The sequence below is a fragment of the Debaryomyces hansenii genome (genome assembly GCF_000006445.2).
Source record: "Debaryomyces hansenii CBS767 chromosome E complete sequence".
In the NCBI taxonomy this organism is placed as follows: Eukaryota; Fungi; Ascomycota; class Pichiomycetes; order Serinales; family Debaryomycetaceae; genus Debaryomyces; species Debaryomyces hansenii.
Window position 1 is genome coordinate 187434 of NC_006047.2, and position 22734 is coordinate 210167.

At 36.1% G+C, this 22734-nt stretch overlaps 10 protein-coding genes across 10 annotated transcripts; 5 read left to right on the forward strand and 5 right to left on the reverse strand. All coding sequences in view use genetic code 12, as the record gives it.

Moving 5' to 3' along the window:
• Window positions 1-207: 207 nt before the first annotated feature.
• On the forward strand, window positions 208-2628 carry DEHA2E02090g (DEHA2E02090p; the record flags this gene model as incomplete). Its single annotated transcript, XM_002770347.1, has 1 exon — window positions 208-2628. The coding sequence occupies one exon, from the start codon at window positions 208-210 to the stop codon at window positions 2626-2628; it is 2421 nt and encodes an 806-aa protein (XP_002770393.1).
• Window positions 2629-2881: 253 nt separating this feature from the next.
• Window positions 2882-3985, forward strand: DEHA2E02112g (DEHA2E02112p; the record flags this gene model as incomplete). The annotated part of the gene is made up of 1 exon (XM_459425.1): window positions 2882-3985. The coding sequence occupies one exon, from the start codon at window positions 2882-2884 to the stop codon at window positions 3983-3985; it is 1104 nt and encodes a 367-aa protein (XP_459425.2).
• Window positions 3986-4852: 867 nt separating this feature from the next.
• Window positions 4853-6598, forward strand: DEHA2E02134g (DEHA2E02134p; the record flags this gene model as incomplete). The annotated part of the gene is made up of 1 exon (XM_459426.1): window positions 4853-6598. The coding sequence occupies one exon, from the start codon at window positions 4853-4855 to the stop codon at window positions 6596-6598; it is 1746 nt and encodes a 581-aa protein (XP_459426.2).
• A 136-nt stretch (window positions 6599-6734) lies between these two features.
• On the reverse strand, window positions 6735-8513 carry DEHA2E02156g (DEHA2E02156p; the record flags this gene model as incomplete). The annotated part of the gene is made up of 1 exon (XM_459427.1): window positions 6735-8513. The coding sequence occupies one exon, from the start codon at window positions 8511-8513 to the stop codon at window positions 6735-6737; it is 1779 nt and encodes a 592-aa protein (XP_459427.2).
• A 138-nt stretch (window positions 8514-8651) lies between these two features.
• DEHA2E02178g (DEHA2E02178p) lies at window positions 8652-9740 on the forward strand (the record flags this gene model as incomplete). The annotated part of the gene is made up of 1 exon (XM_459428.2): window positions 8652-9740. The coding sequence occupies one exon, from the start codon at window positions 8652-8654 to the stop codon at window positions 9738-9740; it is 1089 nt and encodes a 362-aa protein (XP_459428.2).
• Window positions 9741-9893: 153 nt separating this feature from the next.
• DEHA2E02200g (DEHA2E02200p) lies at window positions 9894-10298 on the reverse strand (the record flags this gene model as incomplete). The annotated part of the gene is made up of 1 exon (XM_459429.1): window positions 9894-10298. The coding sequence occupies one exon, from the start codon at window positions 10296-10298 to the stop codon at window positions 9894-9896; it is 405 nt and encodes a 134-aa protein (XP_459429.1).
• A 155-nt stretch (window positions 10299-10453) lies between these two features.
• Window positions 10454-11374, reverse strand: DEHA2E02222g (DEHA2E02222p; the record flags this gene model as incomplete). The annotated part of the gene is made up of 1 exon (XM_002770348.1): window positions 10454-11374. The coding sequence occupies one exon, from the start codon at window positions 11372-11374 to the stop codon at window positions 10454-10456; it is 921 nt and encodes a 306-aa protein (XP_002770394.1).
• A 203-nt stretch (window positions 11375-11577) lies between these two features.
• DEHA2E02244g (DEHA2E02244p) lies at window positions 11578-16161 on the reverse strand (the record flags this gene model as incomplete). Its single annotated transcript, XM_002770349.1, has 1 exon — window positions 11578-16161. The coding sequence occupies one exon, from the start codon at window positions 16159-16161 to the stop codon at window positions 11578-11580; it is 4584 nt and encodes a 1527-aa protein (XP_002770395.1).
• A 730-nt stretch (window positions 16162-16891) lies between these two features.
• On the forward strand, window positions 16892-19228 carry DEHA2E02266g (DEHA2E02266p; the record flags this gene model as incomplete). Its single annotated transcript, XM_459431.1, has 1 exon — window positions 16892-19228. The coding sequence occupies one exon, from the start codon at window positions 16892-16894 to the stop codon at window positions 19226-19228; it is 2337 nt and encodes a 778-aa protein (XP_459431.1).
• Window positions 19229-19622: 394 nt separating this feature from the next.
• On the reverse strand, window positions 19623-22697 carry DEHA2E02288g (DEHA2E02288p; the record flags this gene model as incomplete). Its single annotated transcript, XM_459432.1, has 1 exon — window positions 19623-22697. One exon carries the CDS (start codon window positions 22695-22697, stop codon window positions 19623-19625), a length of 3075 nt encoding a protein of 1024 aa, XP_459432.2.
• Between the last annotated feature and the right edge of the window lie 37 nt (window positions 22698-22734).

Here is a 22734-nt window from a genome sequence, read left to right on the forward strand (position 1 = left end):
TAGGTATATTTTTGAAGAAGATATAACAAAGCTCTGCACATCGCAAAATGTCGTCATCGCAAAATGTCGGATTACAATCCGCGACATTACTAATCTCGTTTCTATACTATATTCCCGACCATGGCTACTACGGAGTAACGACAAAAGGCTACAGATTGTTGTTAATTCATAGCATTTTATGACATATACTATTTGGATAAGTAATAAATGTCAAATAATACTGTATTGAAGAACGCAACATCCGCATCTGGTGGTTCTAATGGGGATCAGGACGACGAGTGGTTTCTTGCCAAATTTATTATAGCATTCATTGATGCAATCTGGGAGCAAAGTGAGACATCATCCCAGAACCGTATACTGTGGGATAGATTTGGTGGAATAACAACATACTGCTGCTCAATATATGGTGTGTCATGTTTGGTTATGGCGTTAATCTTGAATCGGACATTGGTAATGGCCTCCACAAATTCATCACGGAACCAGCAGTCAGCAATTAGTAGACAAAGGGGTATCCTTAACACACCAAAACTGGCGGAGCTTTTAAAGAATATGAGTATGGTGAGTTTTAAGTTATTTGCAGTAGGATTATTGTTGTACAATTGCTACCATTTATTGGTCGCGTTGAATCTTTACTATCATACCAGTGTAACGCTGGATGCTTCTATACCATGGTTTCATGTTTTAGTGCCGGATACCATCTTTGAGTACAGTCCAGATGTCTTTAATTCAAACAGGTATATGGCAACACCGAAAGATCAAGTGAATATAGGACCAACTACCGATATGTACTGGCCTATTTTTCTTGGATTCTGTTTCCTGCTGTTCATAGAAACGTTTGTTTCCGTAGTACAAGGTAAACAGCCTTATACTGAATCGGGAATTACTATTTTTGAGCATTCCTTAGCGTTCCAAGAAGTCAGTTCAACTGGTTTCTTCGGTAGTTCCCGTCTCTACAAAAGACCTACAGAACAAGTCTTAATCGCCTGCATTTTCCTGACATTGAATCATCTTAATATACATATTGGAGGTCTATTAAACAATAATAGATACAGGCTTATCCCGCTGTCGATAATCGGATTGGCCTTTTTGACATATTTCGTATCGTGTTTTACTAATGGAAATATATGGAAATTTCCAACTATCATAATAATGTCTTTCGTACCTCAAGTTCTTATTATGCTGATAATTTTTGTATCAGTATTTATATTTTCGATGGCTGTACTCGCAAAAGGCTTTCAATTACAGGATTTGAATTATGCAAGCTTTTTACTTTATGAAAATAATGAAAGCGATTCAGAATTTAGAACAAGAAATTTGAACATTAATTTGCATGATGATTTTTATACGGCATTGTTGAATCTTGGTATGCTAGCAATCACACTGGCAGGTAAATCAAGCTATATTACAGAGCTTAGTCTTGTTACAGTTGATGAAGACACATGGATAGAAAGAAGCATTTGGCAAAAGCTCAAGTATCAAGCCAAATCAGTTGCAAGCTTGCAAGCAAAATTAAACACCAATAATGTAACGGACTACTTAAAAGAGAATAAGATCTCAGGTTATGGAAACATGATAATGACACCTTCAAAACGCTTGATTTCAGGAGAGCGTACTGATTTATTCAACGATGATACATCTGATTTAAAAAATTCCAAATCTATCAGTGTTTTACGTAAGAGAATTCTTTTCCTCAAAGAAATTGTATCTGATCTTATACAATTATTATATGGATTGATTATTGATTCCTTTTTGCTATATTTCATACCGAAAAAGTTCAGTCATTATGTGTTACGTCGTCAGAACAGAGAAAATACCAATATCGACGAAACCGACGAGGAATTCGAAAGAAGAAAAAGAAAGACCCCAGCGTTTTTACGCCCATACATCAAGAGGAATGCGAAAAGCCTTACGAAAGTTCATTTCGACCAGAAAGAGGTTATACAAAGTCAATCAGTAGATTTGAATGACTACAGTGAAGAGCAATTAGCTCAAAATTATATATCTTTATTACTCGAAAAGGAATTATCAGAGATTGATGATTCAGAAGATTACTACCAAACTAACCATTATGAACTGGACCTAGAGGAAGAATCTGACATTGAGTCTATAGACATATCATCATCTACAACAGTAAGTGGAAATCGTGTGATAGATGATGTTTCTCATACGTTGATTGACGAATTATTATCCCCTGAAGAGTTCCAAAATTTATTCAGCTCTGCTAATGTTGACATTTTGCAACGTCACTTGAACCATGACTCTCAGACAAGTGGTATATTAACTAGGTCCAAATTCAACTCTCTCACCTCCGGCATCGCCATACAAGAAAGTACTTTATCCAGCCAAGATGAAATATCAAAACTATTGGAATTGATCTTGAATAAAAGAAAATCCCAACTAGAGGATTTATCATCTGATAATTCGAATAGACATACTGATGACTACGATCTTAATTCAAAATTAGATTGTGTTATTTGCCAAACTAATGTCAGAGAAATTATAACATGGCCTTGTAAATGTTTCGCTATTTGTGAATCCTGCCGTTTAAGTTTAATTTCCAAAGGCATCGAAGGCTGTGTTTGTTGTCGTAGAGATGTTGAAGGTGTGTCTAAAGTATTTATACCGTGATTGTTACCCCATATATATAACGTTCATCATCTGTATATGCTAATACATATAGTATATTACGTATGCTCATAACCAACAAAAGTTTTGGTCAAATTAATTAATTCTAAAAAATTGCATTGGTAAGGATAATTCTATAATAACCAATAACCACTACATGCTCTAGCCAATAAGATAAAAGCTTTATGTATTCAATTTTTAATTATTGGCAAATTTTGAATTTAAAGCGGAACCATTTTCACCCAAAATTTTTAGTATGAGTCTTCAACCGAATATCGACCATGCTACAATAACGAGTCGACTTCACAGTCAACACCAAAATGCTAACACAATATCACATTTATCACAGGAAACACCATTGCCTTTTAAGAAATATACAAAGAAGAGGTCATGGGTATGGGATTGGTTTGAACAAGATCCTGATAATAAATACAGGGCCGTTTGTTTATACTGCCATCAAGAAATATTCCGATTAGATGGAGACAGAGGATCGCCAAAGAAATTGATTACACATGTAAATTCAAAACATGGAATTAATAAAGACAATTTTGCGGGCGAAGAGTTGTTTAAAATAAGATTAGAGAAATTGAAAACGTATGTCAATACTTTTGGACCCTTGGTTACAAATCGAGGTGATGCCATTGTTTACGGAATAATGAATCTGGGTATTCAGGCTATGACAACAGTTCCAACTATATCGTCATCTGTTTCTGGTCCTAGTGCTGCAAGTGCAAGTCCTCCTCGGCACAATAGCTACCCATCAGACTCAATTGGAATGATTGTGGGGGAGACCCGACCCCAGCTCCCAGTAATTACAAAACCTACGAACCAAGATATACAGCCTCAAACTTTGTCTAAACCACCATTAGCTGAAGCGACCAATATACCACGATCCGAACCAAAGGAGCCTCCTATGGATATCAATGTAATTGACCCTTCGCTCAGCTCAAGTTTCCATGAGAGACAAATAGATTCAAACTTTAATAACTTGTCCCATAAATCGAAGAAACAGGAAGAGCTTGAGAAATACAATAATTTAATCACTAATCACAATAGACAAGTTGAAGAGTACAACAAAGCTGCAGTTATTGCAAATGACAGAAATATGCATCCATGCGAAAGTCTATCGAACGATTCAGAACTGAGGCAAACACACGAAAACTATATGTTTAAGTCGCAGAGACTATTCATGCCATTGGGTACTGGTCGAGAAACTAAGGAAGGAAACAGATGTAAATATGCCCTTGAAGAGTTTATTATGAAGAATTCTGAGTGTTTTAACAATCTATTATTTATCGAAAGTGACAGCTTCAAACAATTTGTCAATGCTTTACGAGACCACCCTAATGATTCTATATAGACGTACCATATAGATATCCGTGCTTAATATGTAGATATATGTATATATATATAGCTATACTTTCCATATAATAAGAAACTAGTGCAGGTTTAAATGTAATTATTGTGTACGCTATATGTGAAACCAAATGTGCATTTTCAATAATGTGAAGAATGAATTCAATAGGCTCAAAAAAGATGCTGAATCAAAGTTAAAAGAAGTCTCTATCCTTCGCTCCGTAGAAAATAACATTCTATAATTAAAACATGATTGAAAGACATTTCATTGTTATCGAAATCAAAAATGTGTCATTTATTACATTTTCAAGCATATATGAAATGTATTTCAGAAGCAAATCACAAAATCTTAAGAACAAATTGAACCCACCTACAGAAAACAATGGTCGGCTCTTGAATACCATCATTCGTTCACTGCAGCCAGCGAAAGACAAATGGATGCAAACTTCAATATCTTGTACATATTAGAAAGACTAAAATATCGAATATTTTTATAGAAAGTGATAACATCATGGTTTTATCAGTACTACTACATTAGCTGATGATCATACATAGGAATCCGTGCTTTAATACGTATATAAATATAACTATATCTTATACTCTCCATATAATAGGAGAGTAAGAATGCTAAGATTATGTAATCATTCCAGATACGCGAAACGTCCAATATTCTTTTTAGTAGGTGTTGATGAGAACCAATCTCATATGAGCTTTCTATAATAGTTCATTACATTATACAATCGTTGGGTTAAAAGTAAGTTATCACGAATATTAGTGAATAAAGATACAAACTTTCACTTTGGTTGTTGTTATATTATATTTTCGTTGTTAGGATCATTGCTATTCTCTTACTTTGTACAAGTCATCTAAAATGCCTTCGGCTGAGACTATAGTTACCACTACCACAATCAAGACAGCAACAGCTATTACTACATTAGCCCCGTCTCTTGAGGGGTTGACAGCGGCTTTATCACACAATTTTGTCCATTATTTGAACTATTTGGATAGGTTACCAGGTGGTCAGATTATTTTAAGGTATATTAAATCGTCGTATAAGAATGATCCAGTTAGATCATTATTTGAGTTAGCGCTCTTCATTTTTGCCGTTCATTACTTTCTTTCGTCGAAGAAGAAGGAAAATAAATCCGACTTAACTGTATTCAGCGAAAAGGAAATTGACGCTTTATGTAAAGACTGGGAACCTGAACCTTTAGTTGAAGATCTTACACCTTTGGAAAAATGGGAATTAAAATGTATTCCTGAAATTAAGGGACATAATGGATCGCATGTGCAGTTATTGAACGAGCCAGGCTCTCATTTGGGTAAAGTCGTCAATTTAGCATCATATGATTTTTTGAACTTAAATGAAAGCGATAACATCAAAGCAGCAGCAAAAGGATGTATCTCTGGTGCAGGTGTAGGTGCCTGTGGACCACCAAATTTTTATGGAACACAAGATGTTCACGTCAGATTGGAAGAAGACTTATCTGAGTACTTAGGTACTGAGCAGGCTATATTGTACGGACAAGATTTCGTTACTGCCGGTTCAGTTATCCCAGCTTACTTGAAGAGAGGTGATTTATGTATTGTGGACAGTGGTGTTAATTTAGCTATACAAAAGGCTTTGATTGTTAGTCGTTGTGATCTTGAATGGTATGATCATAATGACATGGACCATTTGGAACAAATTTTAAAAGAAATCAAGCCAGTCATAGAGAAGCAGAAGCCTATTCGTAGAAGATTTGTTGTTACTGAGAGTTTGTTCGCAACTACTGGTGATTTAGCATTATTACCAAGAATCGTTGAATTGAAAAACAAATATAAATATCGTTTATTCTTAGATGAATCATTGTCTATCGGTGTTTTAGGTGCTACTGGTAAGGGTCTTGTGGAACATTATAACATTCCAAGGTCAGAAATTTCTATCACCATTGGTTCCATGGCTTTATCTTTTGCATCTTCTGGTGGTTTCTGTGTTGGTGTAACTCCAATGATTCAACATCAAAGAATCTCTTCTAACGCCTACGTTTTTAGTGCAGCGTTACCCCCGTATTCGGCTAAAGTAACCTCTGAAGCTATTAAAGAAATTTCCTCGAATTTAGATTCAACCGGAAAATCCAAACTTATGCTGGCCTTACATGAAAAAATTCAGTATGTTTATCAAGAGTTAGAAAAGCAAATCCCATCGTCATTCTTTACGGTAACATCGGCTCCATTTTCTCCAATTATTCATTTAAGTTTAAGTCTGGAGTATAGAAAGAAATTGAATTTACCTCCATTTTACGGTAATACAGATTTGTTACTCACTGGTAAACAGTCAAAGAGATTGAATGAATTCAATCATAAGCTTAACACGGAATCGTTTATACTACAAAAGATTATTGATCAGTGCTTAACGAAGGCTGGTGTTTTGTTGACTAGATCCAAGCATATTTTAGAACATGAGAACTTACCTGTTCCAAGCCCGCATCTACTTTTCATGGTTAATACAGGGGTCTCGATTGAAGAATTTAATAGAGCTATCTACGCTTTGAAACTTGCCATGGGTGAAGTTTGCTCTAAGATCCGTAACGAAAATGATTTGCTTGTCTTAGAAAATGAGATCATAAATTATTGATTCTATGGCATCCTATTAAAATATATATATTCTTTGTTTTCAATTTTTTGAAAATGTGTCTTAATAATTTATCTCGCGACACCTGTTCAAAATCTTATTTATTGGTACACCATTATAATAATTACGTATATTCTGTTTATTTCAGCATTCTATTCCGCGATTCCCTTGCAATAGACCTAGCCTCTTCAACGTCATGTGCATTACTATGATTTAAATCTTTTGCTAGCTCGTATGCTTCTTCAAATCTATGGTTTTCGAGGGCACTTCTTGCCAACCATAATCTTGCTTTAGATGTTTCATCACTAACCCCCCATTCGTATTCCTGATCGAAACACAATTTCATATACTTATATGTATCCTTAGAACGCCCCAACTTTTGAGAAATAGTCGCCAATCTGAAGCATATATGCGGCTCATAATTAATGACTTCTTCAACATTATCGAGTCCACCCTTACTATAATTATCAATCTTTAATGCCTTTTCAAATGATTTAATAGCCTCATCATATTTCTCAATCTTTTCATAACAATTTCCAATCGCTTGCCACATTCTTTTATCTAAAGGTTGTAGACTAGTCGCTTTCTGATAGTAGTATAACGCATATAAATGCATATCTAAAACCTCGTATGCTTGGCCTAAACCGTACCAAGCCCTAAAGTCCTTTGGATTTGTATCTACAGCCCTTCTATATGATTCAATTGCAGCATGAGAATTCTTTAATTCAACAAATTCGTGACCCATTAATGTCCATGCACTAAGACAGTTTTTGTTGAGTGTTAATGCCCGTTTATAGTACATTATAGCCTTCTCGTGTTCGCATTTCATAGAATGATAATTAGCAATAATGCAACAAGTTTCGGGGCGGAACTTATCTACCAGAGAAGCAAATTGTGCAAGGAAAGATAGTTTGGATCTTTTCTCCATGACATATAACATATTGGAATATGTGTCCAAATCATCAAGTCGCAATGGGTCCTCGATCAAGATTTGGTCAAATATTGATTCGGCTTGAAAGTAATCAAGTCCATGATATGCAATTAGAAATTGCTGTACCTTCAAGAAATTGAACTTTGGAAACGTATTTATTAAGTTGTCTAAGTTTGCTTTCAACGACGCCAGTTGTTGATAAAACTCTTGCAATATTACCACTTCAAAAAAATGAAACATAATATTGTTCGTCAATGAGGACTTGGCTGACTTCAATTTATTTATAAAGGCAATTGCTTCATCAAATGTATTCAAGGTGGAAATTAATTCTTGCCAGCAGGACCAATTATAAGGAAATAGCCGAAGTGACTGAAAAAAATTATGTTGTGCCATTGCATACTTCTTCTTTTTATTATACACTATACCATTTAAGTAGTATAAGAATGCATTTGGTTTATTCTCTGGCTTGGAATGATAATTCTCTGACTCTTGTATAATTTTAGAGAGCTTGATATTAAGGCTCCCCACAAGTTCGTCTTTACCTCGACTTGCAGCATTATTAAATTCATTATCAGAAGGCTCATGATTACCATTTCCCAGCAAAAATAGTGACCCAAGGTTTATAGATCCATCTGTTTCTTCTGTGGCCTTCTTATCAACGCTTATCAATATACAATACAACCGAAAGAATAATGCACTTCCGCTCTTGCAGTCTTTCAAAACATATGATGCTCTATCAAACTCTTTGCAATTGAAATATGCCTTTGCTAACATGAACTTTTCCTGGTCCATTTTATCTTCGGGATCTTGTTCAATAATAGGATATTCGTATGGAACGGATTCATTTTGATCTGTTTGAGATAATCCATTCAATGCTTCAGCACACCATTTTGCTGCTTGAAACAAATTCAAATTCGTCAATATTTGACATGATTGAAATAGCTTTATTCTTAGTTTATCGATGTGTTCTGCCTTCACTGTCTGCATTCTATGAATCAAAAATTGTATTATAGATGATAACCGCCGTGTTTATTTCTGAACTGTAAATAAAAATACGAAAAGTGCGCTAAAACAAATACTTCCATCATCAACTTGACCTCTATTGGCATTGATAACACGGAAAATATGATGACTACAGAAGATCAGACCGAAATAGAACAACTACAGCTTTCTCTACTGCAGACAATTGAAACTTTTCAATCTGCTAATAAGTTACTTGAGTTGAATAAAGAATTATTGAGTAATGATCAACTGCTGACAGAAAAGCTGAACGATATTAAAAGGTTACAAAGGGAGTTTTTATTGGATTCCTTCCGTGTAAATAGATTCCATAAAGGCTATAAGGAATGGGAGAATAAGTCTAAAGATATATTTATAGAAAATGAGATAAAGGGTTATAATAACAAATTGGGACAAATGTCAAGGTTAAATTTTGAAACTGAAAAATTAGATAAAGAGTATGAAGGTCTACGTGATACTGTTAAGTTACCAACATGTCAATTATCAATCCAAACTGTGAAGCTTTATAATGGCGGTTCATTATTACAATACATTGAAAAAAATGCAGAGGGGGAATATCCACTAACTGTTGATATAAGTGAACTATTTTCACTCGATTCTAATTCGAGTTTACCACCACCAGATTTCAATGTATTTAATAGACTCCTTAATATAGAATACAAGCTTCGTATTCAAAGGAAAGTGAAATATGAGATTCTTCTATCTGTTAAACAGCAGTTGACGGCAAAGAATAAGAAATGGTCGTCAAGGGATTCAGAATTGAATTACTTTATGACCAGAAAATTGGTAGACATCATGAATGAAGTAGAAAAAGTGAGGAAGAGTGAATATGAAGATTTGAAAGATTATGATTACTATAATAATGAAGAGGAGGAAGAAGAAATGAGAGAACAAGAGTTTGAGGATGATGAGAGTGTGGATGAAGCCCAGGATGAAAATGTTGAGGACGACGATGATAGCGATAATGAAAACGATAACTCGCAAACAGATAATGCAGATGATGTTGCTGGCGGTGATGATGAAAGTGAGGTGGTTGAAAACCAAACAGAAATACAAGAGGAACACCCATCAAATGGTGAAGCCAGCGTGGATGCCGAAAACGATATCACGACTGAAAACACTCCTGATTTAGGTGAACAAACTCCAACTGTTGATCCTGAAGATAATGACGATGTCATGAATATTGATTCATAATTTACATCTCTACTCTACAAAAAATGTCATTTAGAGGAATATATATTCAAACTTATCAATAATAGATGCAAATTTGGGTTATAGAAAATAGGTTTGTAAGAAAACTAACCAAGACAAATCTAAAGTATCTGTATATAATGTATCCGAATCAACTTATTTTGTTGGTTCGGTATTTGTAGCTGGTTCTACGGTCTCACTGGAACCACTTACAATATATTTGAAAACTTGTGCTGGTGAATCACCTTCATTTACTCTGTAGTCTGCAAGTCTGTAGATTTGGTAGCCGGCAACACCTCCTAAAAAGAAGTTAACACTAGCTAATAACATGTTACGGGGTTGGATAACAAAGCCTGCCCATCTAGTCCATATAGCACCAGTAGCGAATAATGCAACTTGTTGAGTACCACTAACCTTTTCAATAGGTCTTTGTAAATCATTGAACCCAGCGATAACCAAGCACCACTTTAAAACCGGAGCCCAAAAGTGAACTGTCTTAGGTCCTGTTTCGGAATGTAAATAACGAGTAAATTTTGAAGCGTGTTGAGCTGAAGATGCCATTATTATTATTGTGTTCTTAGTGTTTTCTTCTTTGTATACTAGGATAACAATCAAGACCTATCTAGTTTTTATAAGCAAGGTATTTCTCTATATAAGCTTAATCGTATTCTCTTTGCCGGTTACTAAATCCATATGGTACACGCACGCATGGTTCATTACCCTTCATCTTCAGTTGAATAGAACTCTGGTTCCTCTTCATCCCCGTCATCAGAAAGAAAGTTGTCACTGTGCAGAAGTCCATCTAACTGATAGTATTCCGAATGAAACAATTCTAGTTGTCGGATTTCCTCACGGGTTGTAGATAACTTAAAAAATTTCTGTAAGATCTCGTTCCGTTTAGCTTGAGTATAATCCAGTACCACAAGTTCGATCTGGAGATAATTCTCGATATAATCCTCTAGCCTTTTATTTACATTAAACACGTTCGTAGATACCTGAAGTGGTTCGTTAAGTAGTATATCGATTAAAAAAATTTTTGAGTGATGGGGTAGGTTCGAGCTGTAAATTTTATGCATTAATTGGTATTCGTTTTGGAACATTTTTTTAAAGATGCTGCAATTGTAATATAACCAATTTTTTGAATCTTTTGCAATTACAAGTTTATCAAATTCTGTTATTATTTCATTTTTGTAGCAGCCTGAAGTGAGTTCGTCCGAAACCATGAACGACACCAAGGCAACAATAATCTTTTCAAACGTCCAGGATGCATTCCAACATTCCTCATGAAAGCTTGAGAGTGTGAGACAGATTGACCGTCTTGGTTTAAATTTACCATTAGGTGAAATCACCTGGATCTCAGGAGGGCTATATGGAAAGTTTGGAGGAAATATTATTACTCCAATATATAGTCCCTTGTAGTATGGGGTGTTGATAGGACCGTGAATTAAGAAATACCAAATGCAAATATTGGCTTCATCCGGATGGACTGTTACTCCTTCTATTGGTTCCAACAATAAATCATGATACTCTTTTGTAAGTATGAGAATAGTTTTTCTATCTGGGGTTATATTTAGTGAATCAGTATTGTGTATTGGGTTTGGGCTCATCACGTCGTCATTGTAGTTTGTGTTGATCATTTTATGAATCGCTGTTAAATATGAGACAAAGATTTGTAAATCGATTCAGCGAGAAGATTAACAATTAAAGAACTCCTCTATTATCTTAATCGCTCACAGCTATATCTAGATATATTTTATCTTATATTATCGTAAATTATAGTATATCTCTATAAACATATTTTTAGTTGCAAGAAAAAAGTTCTTTGTGGCCATTCAACTAGTTAAATCGAGCCGCTTTGCTTGCATAAACTATAAAATACACTATCAGGGTTTTGTAAAAGATTCGAAGGAGAATCAAATTCCTTTACTCTACCTTGATCTAATGCTAAAATCTTATCACTGTCCATAACCGTATCCAACCTATGAGCAATAGTTATAATTGTCTTGTCTTTAAAATATTTCCTGATGGTTTCCTGAATAATCTTGTCGGTTTGGACATCAACTGCCGCAGTGGCCTCATCTAAAATTAACACTTTTGAAGTGTTTAATAATGCTCTAGCCAAGCACATCAATTGTCTTTGACCAGAAGAAAAATTTGAGCCACCCTCTGATACTTTACAACTCAATTTGTCACCTTCATTACCATCCAATTGTAAAACATGCTTATTCAAATGGGCTAATTCTAAGGCTTCCCATAACTCTTTATCATTGTGCTTTTTTAAAGGGTCCAAATTTTGTCTAATAGTACCTTCAAATGCTTGAGAATCTTGGGGGATAATACTTAAATTACTTCTCAAGTCATACAATGCTAAATCACTAGTATTCTTTCCGTCGATAGAAATGAATCCGGAAGTTGGTTCGATGATTCTAAAAATTGCTAGAGCTAAAGAACTCTTGCCAGCACCCGTTCTACCCACTATACCTATCTTCTCGTTGGGCTTGATATCTAAATTGATATCTTTTAATATCAAATCCAAGTTATCTCTATACCTGGTAGAATAATCCTTGAAGCTAACAGATCCATCAACAGGCCATTTTGCCGGTGGTTTGATGAAAAGGCGCTCTTCATTCTCTTCGATAGATAACTCGCAATATTCTAGACATCTTTCCACTGAAACAATATTCGATTCAACTTCAGCAGACATACGAACCACCCAATTCAAGGAATCTGTTACTTGTAATGCATAACTCATAACAAACCCGGCCATACCAGCACTTAATGGTTTTGATGTAGTCAAGCTATAAATCGCTAATAATGATGCAGAAATGATAACGATTGATCCAATAAATTGCAAGCGAGTAGACAACCATCTGTTAATTGACCTTAACATGTATAAACTTTTTAAGTTAAAATCAATATTGGCATTATTAATGAATTTAAATCTATCAATTTGTTTATAAGCTCTAATTGTATCAACACCATTAAGACTCTCTTGCAAATGGGCATATATTGGTGAGCGAGAAACAGATACCAATCTTTTCAATTCTCTCGATATTGCAACATAAAATCTCTGATAGTATCCATAAATTAATATCAAGAGCACTATTATAATCAGAAACAACGGCATTGCATAACTAACAATCCCCAAGGTAAAAATCGTCCTCACTGACGATGAAAAAAATGCATTGAAAACCCTGGGTAATGTATCATCTACTTTGTTGATGTCATTCGTAAATCTATTCATAATTCTACCAATCGGTGTTCTCTCAAAGAATGACATAGGAGCCTTCAAAACTCTCTTTGCCATCAGGTCATGAATAAACTTTGAGGAACTTATAGCCAAGTACGTCCAAATAACTGCCCCTCTAATAAAGGTCAACAAACTTGCACTTAGACCGAATATGGCATATATTCCAATGAACTGCCATGCATTTGCATTTCTACCTGAACGAGAGTTCTGTTCTGCCCAATATTTTAACCAATAGTTTGCGGAAGTCGAAGCAATAGACGCAGATACAAGCAAAAACATCCAGCAAATAACCCCAACAAATGAACAAGACTTTGCATACTTAAAATAAACATCCCACTTAACTTTCCCTTTTGCTGAAACTTCATTTATTTGGGCCGTACGTATATTAGGTAATATCTTCGATAATGGGTTCCAATAAAACGTGGCAATACTTGCGGCACTTATACTTTCATGACTTATTGTACGCTGTAAATCAAGAATAGAATCATCTGTTCCTTTATCACTCTCAATATCATTCACAATTGTAGATGAGTCTTTAGATTCCCCTACTTTATCACTATCAAACTGACTTGATGATTCAGAATTAGATTCAGTTTCATTGACATTACCAAATTCTTTAATGAGTTCGAATAACTTAGGGTTTTTATCTTTGTTTTGAGCTTTATCAAAAGTTCCATGCTCGATCATTTTACCATTCTCAAGCAAATGTATATAATTCGAATAATGCAAGACCGGAATTGAATTAGTAGAAAGAATGATTGTCTTAGTGGCTAGTAATCCAGATGGTTTTGCTAACACTTCGTTGATGATTTTTTTACCAACATGACTATCTACTGCAGATAGTATATCGTCAAATAAATAAATATCAGCTCTCGCGTATACTGCTCTAGCCAAAGCTAATCTAGCTTTTTGTCCTCCTGACAAAGAAATTCCCTTTTCACCCACTTGTGTTTCATCTCCGTCTGGTAAGATTTCCAAGTCAGGCAACAATTGACATGCTTCGATAGCTTTTTGATAAAAGTCTTCATCATATCTACAGCCAAAGGTTATATTTTCCTTCACTGACGCATTCATGATCCAGGGTGATTGTGAGCAGTAAGCTACTGTACCACTCAAGCCAATCAAAGGTGACTTGGTTACATCAGTACTGTCAATCGCATCTAGTTGGCCCAATAGAGCTGATAAAAATGAAGTTTTGCCGCTCCCTACCTTACCAACAATGCAAGATAATTCACCTTTTTTGGCAGTAAAATCAATATCTTTCAATGCATATTTAAGATTTGACACGGAGTTATCGTCTTTAGGTTCGTTTGGCTTTTCCCATAAAAAGGAAGCTTTCTCGATTCTAACTGTTTCTTCGCCTAGGTGGTTCCTTCTTGGTAGGTTTATGACGAGATCTTCGTCTAGCTCTGAGGATAATAAGAATGCTTTGATTCTTTCAATGGCAACAGATGCTTCAACGATTGAATTAATAACCATAGGAAGTGCAAGCAATGGACTTGATAATAAGTTTAATAGTGCCAATGCTGGGAAAACAAGATCTGAAGTTAACGGCTTTGACTGGCCAATTGCAAATGTAGCAAAAGTTGCGAATGAGACCAAGAACGGAATTATGTTCCATATCAAATTGGCACACTGACTGACTAGCCTAATTTTCTTCAAATTTTTGAGTTCCTTGTCATTTCTACTATGAAATAGTTTGGATAGCATTGGTACTTCCCACGCATATAATTTAATACTTTTAATTGATGATAATATTTCGTTGATGATCCTACTTCTATTGTCCTTTAATTTCATTTGGGTTTTATTCATACTCCGAATATACTTCACAATGATAGTATTAAGTGGAATCAATAGTAACATCGTGAACACACCAGAAAGTGTAGACTTACCCAATAAAGACCACAAGGATATAACACATAATACCAATTCCATTGGAGCTAGGATTAGGGTACTTAAATTTTGTGAAACATCCTGGATTCTATTAATATCAACCGTCATCAAGTTTACTATGTCCCCTGTAGAAGATTTCAACTTGGATTCCATTGATAATCTCAATCCCTTTTGGTATATTAACGAAGTCAACGAAGACCTGCAACCCAACCCGACACTCAATATTTTTATTAGATACTGATTATATAACGTTGTTTGCAAGATCGTTACCATGAACATCAGAATAGAAATGAGAATTCCCTTCATTAGTGGCTGGTCTGGATCTTCGGTCTTCTCGTTAAAGAATTGGATTAAAAGTCTTAGTAATTGCGGTTGTACGAAATTCAACACACGGTCACTCAGTTCATATACAAACGCAACCAATGCAATGGGACCAAACGCCTTCACTAATGATAACACCAACGAGCTATTTTGCGCTTTCCAATACTTCGATAATCTTGCTGTTGCCGCAGCCGATGATAACTTAGTGGGCGAATTCGGTAAATCAACTTCGGTAATAGTCTGGTTCTCGTATGCATTCATGATTATATCGTTCATCCAGCTGAAAGTAACCTTTTCGTAAAGATGTGGGAGTTCTAACTCATGCGTTTCGTTCTTCCTATGGAAAAATATCAACTCGTGTGTAGGTTTCCAATAAGTCCGACATGCCTCCATAACTATAACGCTTAGCGAGTTGACAAGCATTAACACCGCTACCATAGGAGACGAATCGTCTGTGAATACTGGCCATCCAGTATACACTTCTTGGTACAATAGCATCGTCTGCAAAATCGTTAACAACGGCCAAAATGCCAACAATGACGCATGAGGAATGGCCACACGGCTCGTCTCCACCATATGCAAGGGTAAGACAACCCCCCCGATTGTTACCATAGTCGTTAACATCGCCAAAATCTTGGTATCCGCATACCTATAATGTATGTTCGTGAACTGCAAGAGCACCAAGTAGAGAACTCCCTGCAACAACACAGCATTACAACGCACCCAGTGGTGTATTCCTGTACTTTTTGGTATGTAACTTCCGTGTTTCGGCAACCTTACCGCCCGAATCAAGTCAATCCCACATACCACTGCAAAAATTATAGCTAAATATGTGTACGCCCACGAGATGAAGCACGGATTGAATGCATTCTCCTTTGTGGGCACCAACGGGTGAAATATCGCACTGGGACCGCACTCTAGTCGAGTCTGAGTACCGTTCATGTCCATCATCCGGGCCATACTGCTATCGTCCATATCAGTCTATTCACCGCTCTACGGGCTGTTCCAGCCATTTTAATGAGAGTAGATAAATGTCGCAAAACATTTCTCCACGACAATGTCGTGTTCTCTTTTTCCTACTGGACGTGTACCTATCCCAATTTGTTCCCGGACACTCCTCCCAAATCTCCGGACACTTTGTCCTGTACATACTTCTTTTGGGTGGCTGACCGCGCGTCGGATCCGAAATAAATTGGGCCAATCACCGCTTCCCTATTAGTGACGTAAAACCTGGAGAAGTGTTGCTGTTCCGAGGCCTGGCCCAGATCCATCTAGCCCTAATTCACTTCTACATTTCTACAAGTCCATCCTGGCCCTTATAACCATATAGGGGATCACAATTGTATAGAAAACCCACCCCTAACCTATGTAATTTATTCTCTCTTGTCCAATTGCAAACAACATCCCCATTGCATCTCGTTAATCACTGTAAGAATACGTTACCGAAGTTCCGCATCTCCTTCAAGCTATTACAAATTTCGCGCCTGTCATTGGCCCAATGCTCGAATTTCCTAACTTGTTCCATCATGGAACCGAAATTTTTTTTAAGAATGGTAAGTAACCCGCTTTACCATGATTGCCCAGTCGCAATGGCTTAATTCTTTTATATAAATAATCAATTCCCAGTATTTTTCATTCCTATACAAAAATAAATATTTGTTAAAAGGTAAAAGGAATTTGTTTATTAACAATGTTAGCTGCTTCAAGAACTGCTGCTAGAGCTCCACGTTCAATTCGTGGATTAGCTACCGCCGGCTTGACTAGGGACTCTCAAGTTAACCAAAACTTGTTAGAAACCCACTCATTCATCAATTACAAGAAAAACTTGGAAAACGTCCAAATTGTCAAGGACAGATTAAACAGACCATTGACTTACGCTGAAAAGTTGTTGTACGGTCACTTGGATGACCCACACGGACAAGACATCGAAAGAGGTGTTTCTTACTTGAAGTTAAGACCAGACAGAGTTGCATGTCAAGATGCTACCGCACAAATGGCCATCTTGCAGTTTATGTCCGCCGGTATGCCACAAGTCGCTACTCCATCCACCGTTCACTGTGATCACTTGATTCAAGCACAAATTGGTGGTGAAAAGGATTTAGCCAGAGCCATTGACTTGAACAAGGAAGTTTTCGATTTCTTGTCAACTGCTTGTGCCAAATACGACTTGGGTTTCTGGAAGCCAGGTTCGGGTATTATTCATCAAATTATCTTGGAAAACTACGCTTTCCCAGGTGCTTTATTGATTGGTACTGATTCTCACACTCCAAATGCTGGTGGTTTAGGTCAATTAGCTATTGGTGTCGGTGGTGCTGATGCCGTCGATGTCATGGCCAACTTGGCTTGGGAATTAAAGGCCCCAAAGATTATTGGTGTTAAGTTGACCGGTAAGATGTCTGGTTGGACTTCTCCAAAGGATATCATCTTGAAGTTGGCTGGTATTACCACCGTCAAGGGTGGTACCGGTGCTATTGTCGAATACTTCGGTTCCGGTGTTGAAACTTTCTCATGTACCGGTATGGGTACCATTTGTAATATGGGTGCTGAAATCGGTGCTACTACCTCCGTTTTCCCATACAACAAGTCTATGGTTGACTACTTGAATGCTACCAAGAGATCTCAAATCGCCGAATTCGCCAACCTCTACAAGGAAGACTTCTTAGCTGCTGACGAAGGTTGTGAATATGATCAAGTTATCGAAATCGACTTGAACACCTTAGAACCACATGTTAACGGTCCATTCACCCCAGATTTAGCTACTCCAATCTCCAAGATGAAGGAAACTGCTGAAGCTAACGGATGGCCCTTAGAAGTCAAGGTTGGTTTGATTGGTTCTTGTACCAACTCTTCTTACGAAGATATGACCAGAGCTGCTTCCATTATTAAGGATGCTGGTGCTCACGGTTTAAAGGCCAAGTCCATTTACACCGTTTCCCCAGGTTCTGAACAAGTTAGAGCTACCATTGCCAGAGATGGTCAATTAAAGACTTTCGAAGATTTTGGTGGTGTTGTCATGGCTAATGCCTGTGGTCCATGTATTGGTCAATGGGATAGACAAGACATTAAGAAGGGTGACAAGAACACTATTGTCTCTTCTTTCAACAGAAATTTCACTTCCAGAAATGACGGTAACCCAGCTACCCACGCTTTCGTTGCTTCCCCAGAAATTACCACTGCTTTCGCTATCTCCGGACACTTAGGTTTCAACCCTCTTACTGACTCCTTAAAGGATTCTGAAGGTAATGAATTCAAATTAAAGGAACCAGTTGGTGTCGGTTTACCACCAAACGGTTACGATGCCGGTGTTAACACTTACCAAGGTCCACCAAAGGACAGATCAAGTGTTGAAGTTGTCATTAACCCAAGCTCCGACAGATTACAAAAGTTGACTCCATTCAAGGCATGGGATGGTAAGGACGCTGAAAGATTACCAATTTTGATTAAGGCTCTTGGTAAGACTACTACCGATCATATTTCTATGGCTGGTCCATGGTTGAAATACCGTGGTCACTTAGAAAACATTTCTAACAACTATATGATTGGTGCTACCAACTGTGAAAACGGTGAAGTTAATAACGTTAAGAACCATTACACTGGTGAATATAAGGGTGTTCCAGAAACTGCCGCTGACTACAGAGATGCTGGTAAGAGATGGGTTGTTATTGGTGACGAAAATTTCGGTGAAGGTTCTTCAAGAGAACACGCTGCTTTAGAACCTAGATTCTTAGGTGGTTTCGCCATTATTACTAAGTCTTTCGCTCGTATCCACGAAACTAACTTGAAGAAACAAGGTTTATTACCATTGAACTTCGTTAACGTTGCTGACTACGATAAAATTAACCCAGATGATGAAGTTGATCTTCTCGGTTTGACCACCTTATCCCCAGGTAAGCACTTAACTTTAAGAGTTCATCCAAAGGACGGTGAAGCTTGGGATGCTGAATTATCGCACACCTACAACTCTGAACAAATTGAATGGTTCAAGTGCGGTTCAGCTTTAAACAAGATGGCCACCAATGCTAAATAAGTTGATTAGAAGATCACTTCTACCTTAATTAGTCGATTATGTTCGTTAAAATCGTTTAGTCATTACCTGTATTTGTTTTTTTGGTGTTTTCTGTTTATATCTTTATGAACCTTATCTAATTAACATCATATATATATTCATTATTTATTTATTCGTATTCTGAATGTACTGTATCGATATTTATTACTACAGAAGGCTTCTATTGAAGATACATGGGCCTGAAGTCTCGGCGGGGTTAATTTTGTGATCTCGCGAAATTCAAAAGAATTGAGGAACTTAACACCGAAAGGATTGCTTTACTAGTTACACTAATATTATTTTTAAATTTATTTAACATAATAAATAATAGGGAGCAAGTAAGAACTGAATATATAAATATGTGTGAGAAAACCATCTATGCTTTCTGAATATAATCCATTAGCTCATGTAAGATATTTTCCAATGAAATATAGAAAGAACAATAATCGTTAATATCAACGAAGTTATTTCTTAATGAATAATAAATTTTATCGCTCAATTGCCTTAATTCATTCTTATCACACTGTGAGTTGGATGAATCATTTTCTTTTCTCTTTAATGTGTCGTTAGAAGTATACTGGTATTGATCCTTTGTAATTAACGAATTCTGTTGGAATGTAGCATTTTCTTGATTACTGAATGACAGCCTTGACAAATGCTCCCCATGGAATTTCATACCAGTCCTTAAGTTCAGAACTGGTGTGAATGTGGGGGATGATTGTGGAGGAATAGGCTGAGGGACATCCATAACATTGAACAATTCATTCATATTCATGTAGCCAGCTACCTGAGAGTCACAGAATTCAATTTCGGACTTTATATTTTCATTACCGAGATTATGTTGTGTTATAAGATTAATGATATTGTATTTTTCTAATATGAATCTCCATACTGAGTTTGTCAAAGACAACATTCTTTTATATTTTTCATTCTTAAACCATTTTCTATTAAGAATGAACAATGCCTTATTGATCAATTTAACGTATATCACTAGTTCATTACTTGTCATGAATTCGTATTTAAATTTAACTGTTATAATTATGAGCATCAAAATTATTGAATCTAATGGAATAGTTCTTTTAACGTACCAATTAAATTTGCCGAATTTTATGAAATCGTTATATTTTAAGAAGTCATTCAAATTATGCAATATAGAAGGAATTAAGTTGTTTCCCAAATTTTCATAAGAAAAATTCTCATGTTGACTAAACTTTAACTGTGATATAGTAGAATTATCGAAATTATTAATAATATTCGACTCTTGAATTTGGCCAAATGTATCTTCATATTGACTTAAAGATAAAATTCCTCCTCTATTTTTACTACGATTGATCTCATATTTATCCTCATATTTGATTGCTTCATTCCCTTGACTCTCATCAAAATCGTGCTTTGGGTCCTTCGACCGATCACGAAGTAAAATTTTCTTATGTAAAAGCATTAATGCACGATCAACAAAACTCCAACTATGATTCGTAATAAAGTTTATTAAGTTCATTTCCAGCACCGTTTGCGGTGGGTTCATTTTGTAAAAATCTGTCATTTTTTTAATTGATTCATGAATATGGTAGAATAAATTCATAATCATTAACTTGATTTCATTTATTTCATCTCCCGTAATATTATTCGATAAACCATTATGCAACTGATATACCAATTCACTTAAAATCCTATCATATTGAAATTTAACATTCATCGATAACATAGCGACGTTTAGCTTTTTCTCTTTAATCAGACCATTTTCATTAAAAACAGGTTCTTCTTCGTCAGGCATAACCACATTAAAGTCGTCATACTTACAAATCGGAGGCAAGCAATGATTATGACTTGTCAAGGCATCCAAACCAAAAATCACCCACCATAACAAACGTCTAAATTTAATTACTTCCCAGTCATTAATTCTTAATGTCAAAATTGGATCTTTATGAAATTGTAAGAACTTTGCATACCTTATAATTTGGGACATTTCCATGGATGATGGATTAGGTGATGTCAGTTGGATTATGACGTTTCCTAACAATAATGGAATTGTTCTCAATCCGTGTGGATAATTGTAATACTGACAAATCTTGTTAAATCCTTTCAAGTAATTATCGATATCCTGGTTCAATAATAAATTATCGTACTCTTCAAACTCCGAAACAGTAGATGCATACAATATTGGGTAGTATAACGTATAAAACTGGAATATATCCGGATTATTACCCAGTGATGAAGTATCAGCTTTTACTAGATCAGATGATGAATTCTCTTTCATACGATCATGTTCATCCCAAAATTTCGTATGCTCCTCAATAAAGTCTTGCAAATTAACCATTAACGGCAAAAGAATGTGAACTGAATTGACATACCTGTTTATCAATTCAAACGACCTTTCTCTTGATGAAGGTAAATGCTTAAGCAAATCGTCTAGAAGATTCTCATTATCATAATAGGTATTAGTTCCATAAAGGAAGTTAACGGTTGTAGCAGGATTAGACGAATAAGGATTTAAGGAGTTGCTAATCTCGATACTTAATTGGCTCGCTGCTGATTTGTTATTATTGCTGGAATTAGGCAAAAATGAATTGTTATTTTGATTATCAATGAAATTACTTCTATTTTGTTGATTACTTTTTGCAAGAAGGCCACTTAGATTCGTTTGACTATTGGAGTGACTATTAGTGCTACTGTGAACTCGAGTGTTGATATTACTTAATGGAGGTGTCATACCCGACCTATTGACAATATTTTCATGGTTAAACGGAAATGAGCTTAAATTGAACTGATACAGTTCGTCCGGCGGGTTTGACATGTAGTTCGTGTTGAAGAAATTGTTGGTAATGTTGTTGCTACCGGAGTTCATCACAGGCGTCTGCAATAAAGTGTTATTCAAGTTCATAGGACTGCCATTCGGGTTCCTAGGCATACCCATACCGTTGAGCGGTTGGTTGAGCTGGTTCATAGGCGAATGAGCTTGCATGTTAAGTCCGAAGTAAAGATCTGCAAACTGAGAATCCTCCTTGCACAAAACAATGTCATCATTAGTCGTCACTGACTCGTTGCTATTTTCATTGGATTTGGGTGACATCGGTGAGATGTTGTGGTCTGAATACGATGACAGCGAGTCAGTTCTCGCATCGCTTTCCATTTTTATGGCCCCATCAAGTCCTTCTCCAGCTATATCTGTTATTACCGTAGACTCAACTTTAATCGCTGTCTGAGGCTCTACCAGTCGACTCAGCTTCTTTCCTCCTCTACTAACACGTTCATTAATGAAGTACTTACACTCCAACCCTAGCTTGTCACAATTATTACAAACCGGTTGTACTCTTGAACACTTAATCTTCTTGGAGTGGCAGTATATACAGCTCAAAATCTTCCTCTGTCTGGTCTTTTGTACTTTCATCACTTTTCCTCCTTCTAAAATCTTCATATCCTGAGTTTTCATCTCTTTGGTATTCTCGGACATAATGACTGATAATTCAAATTTTAACACCCACGTTTTT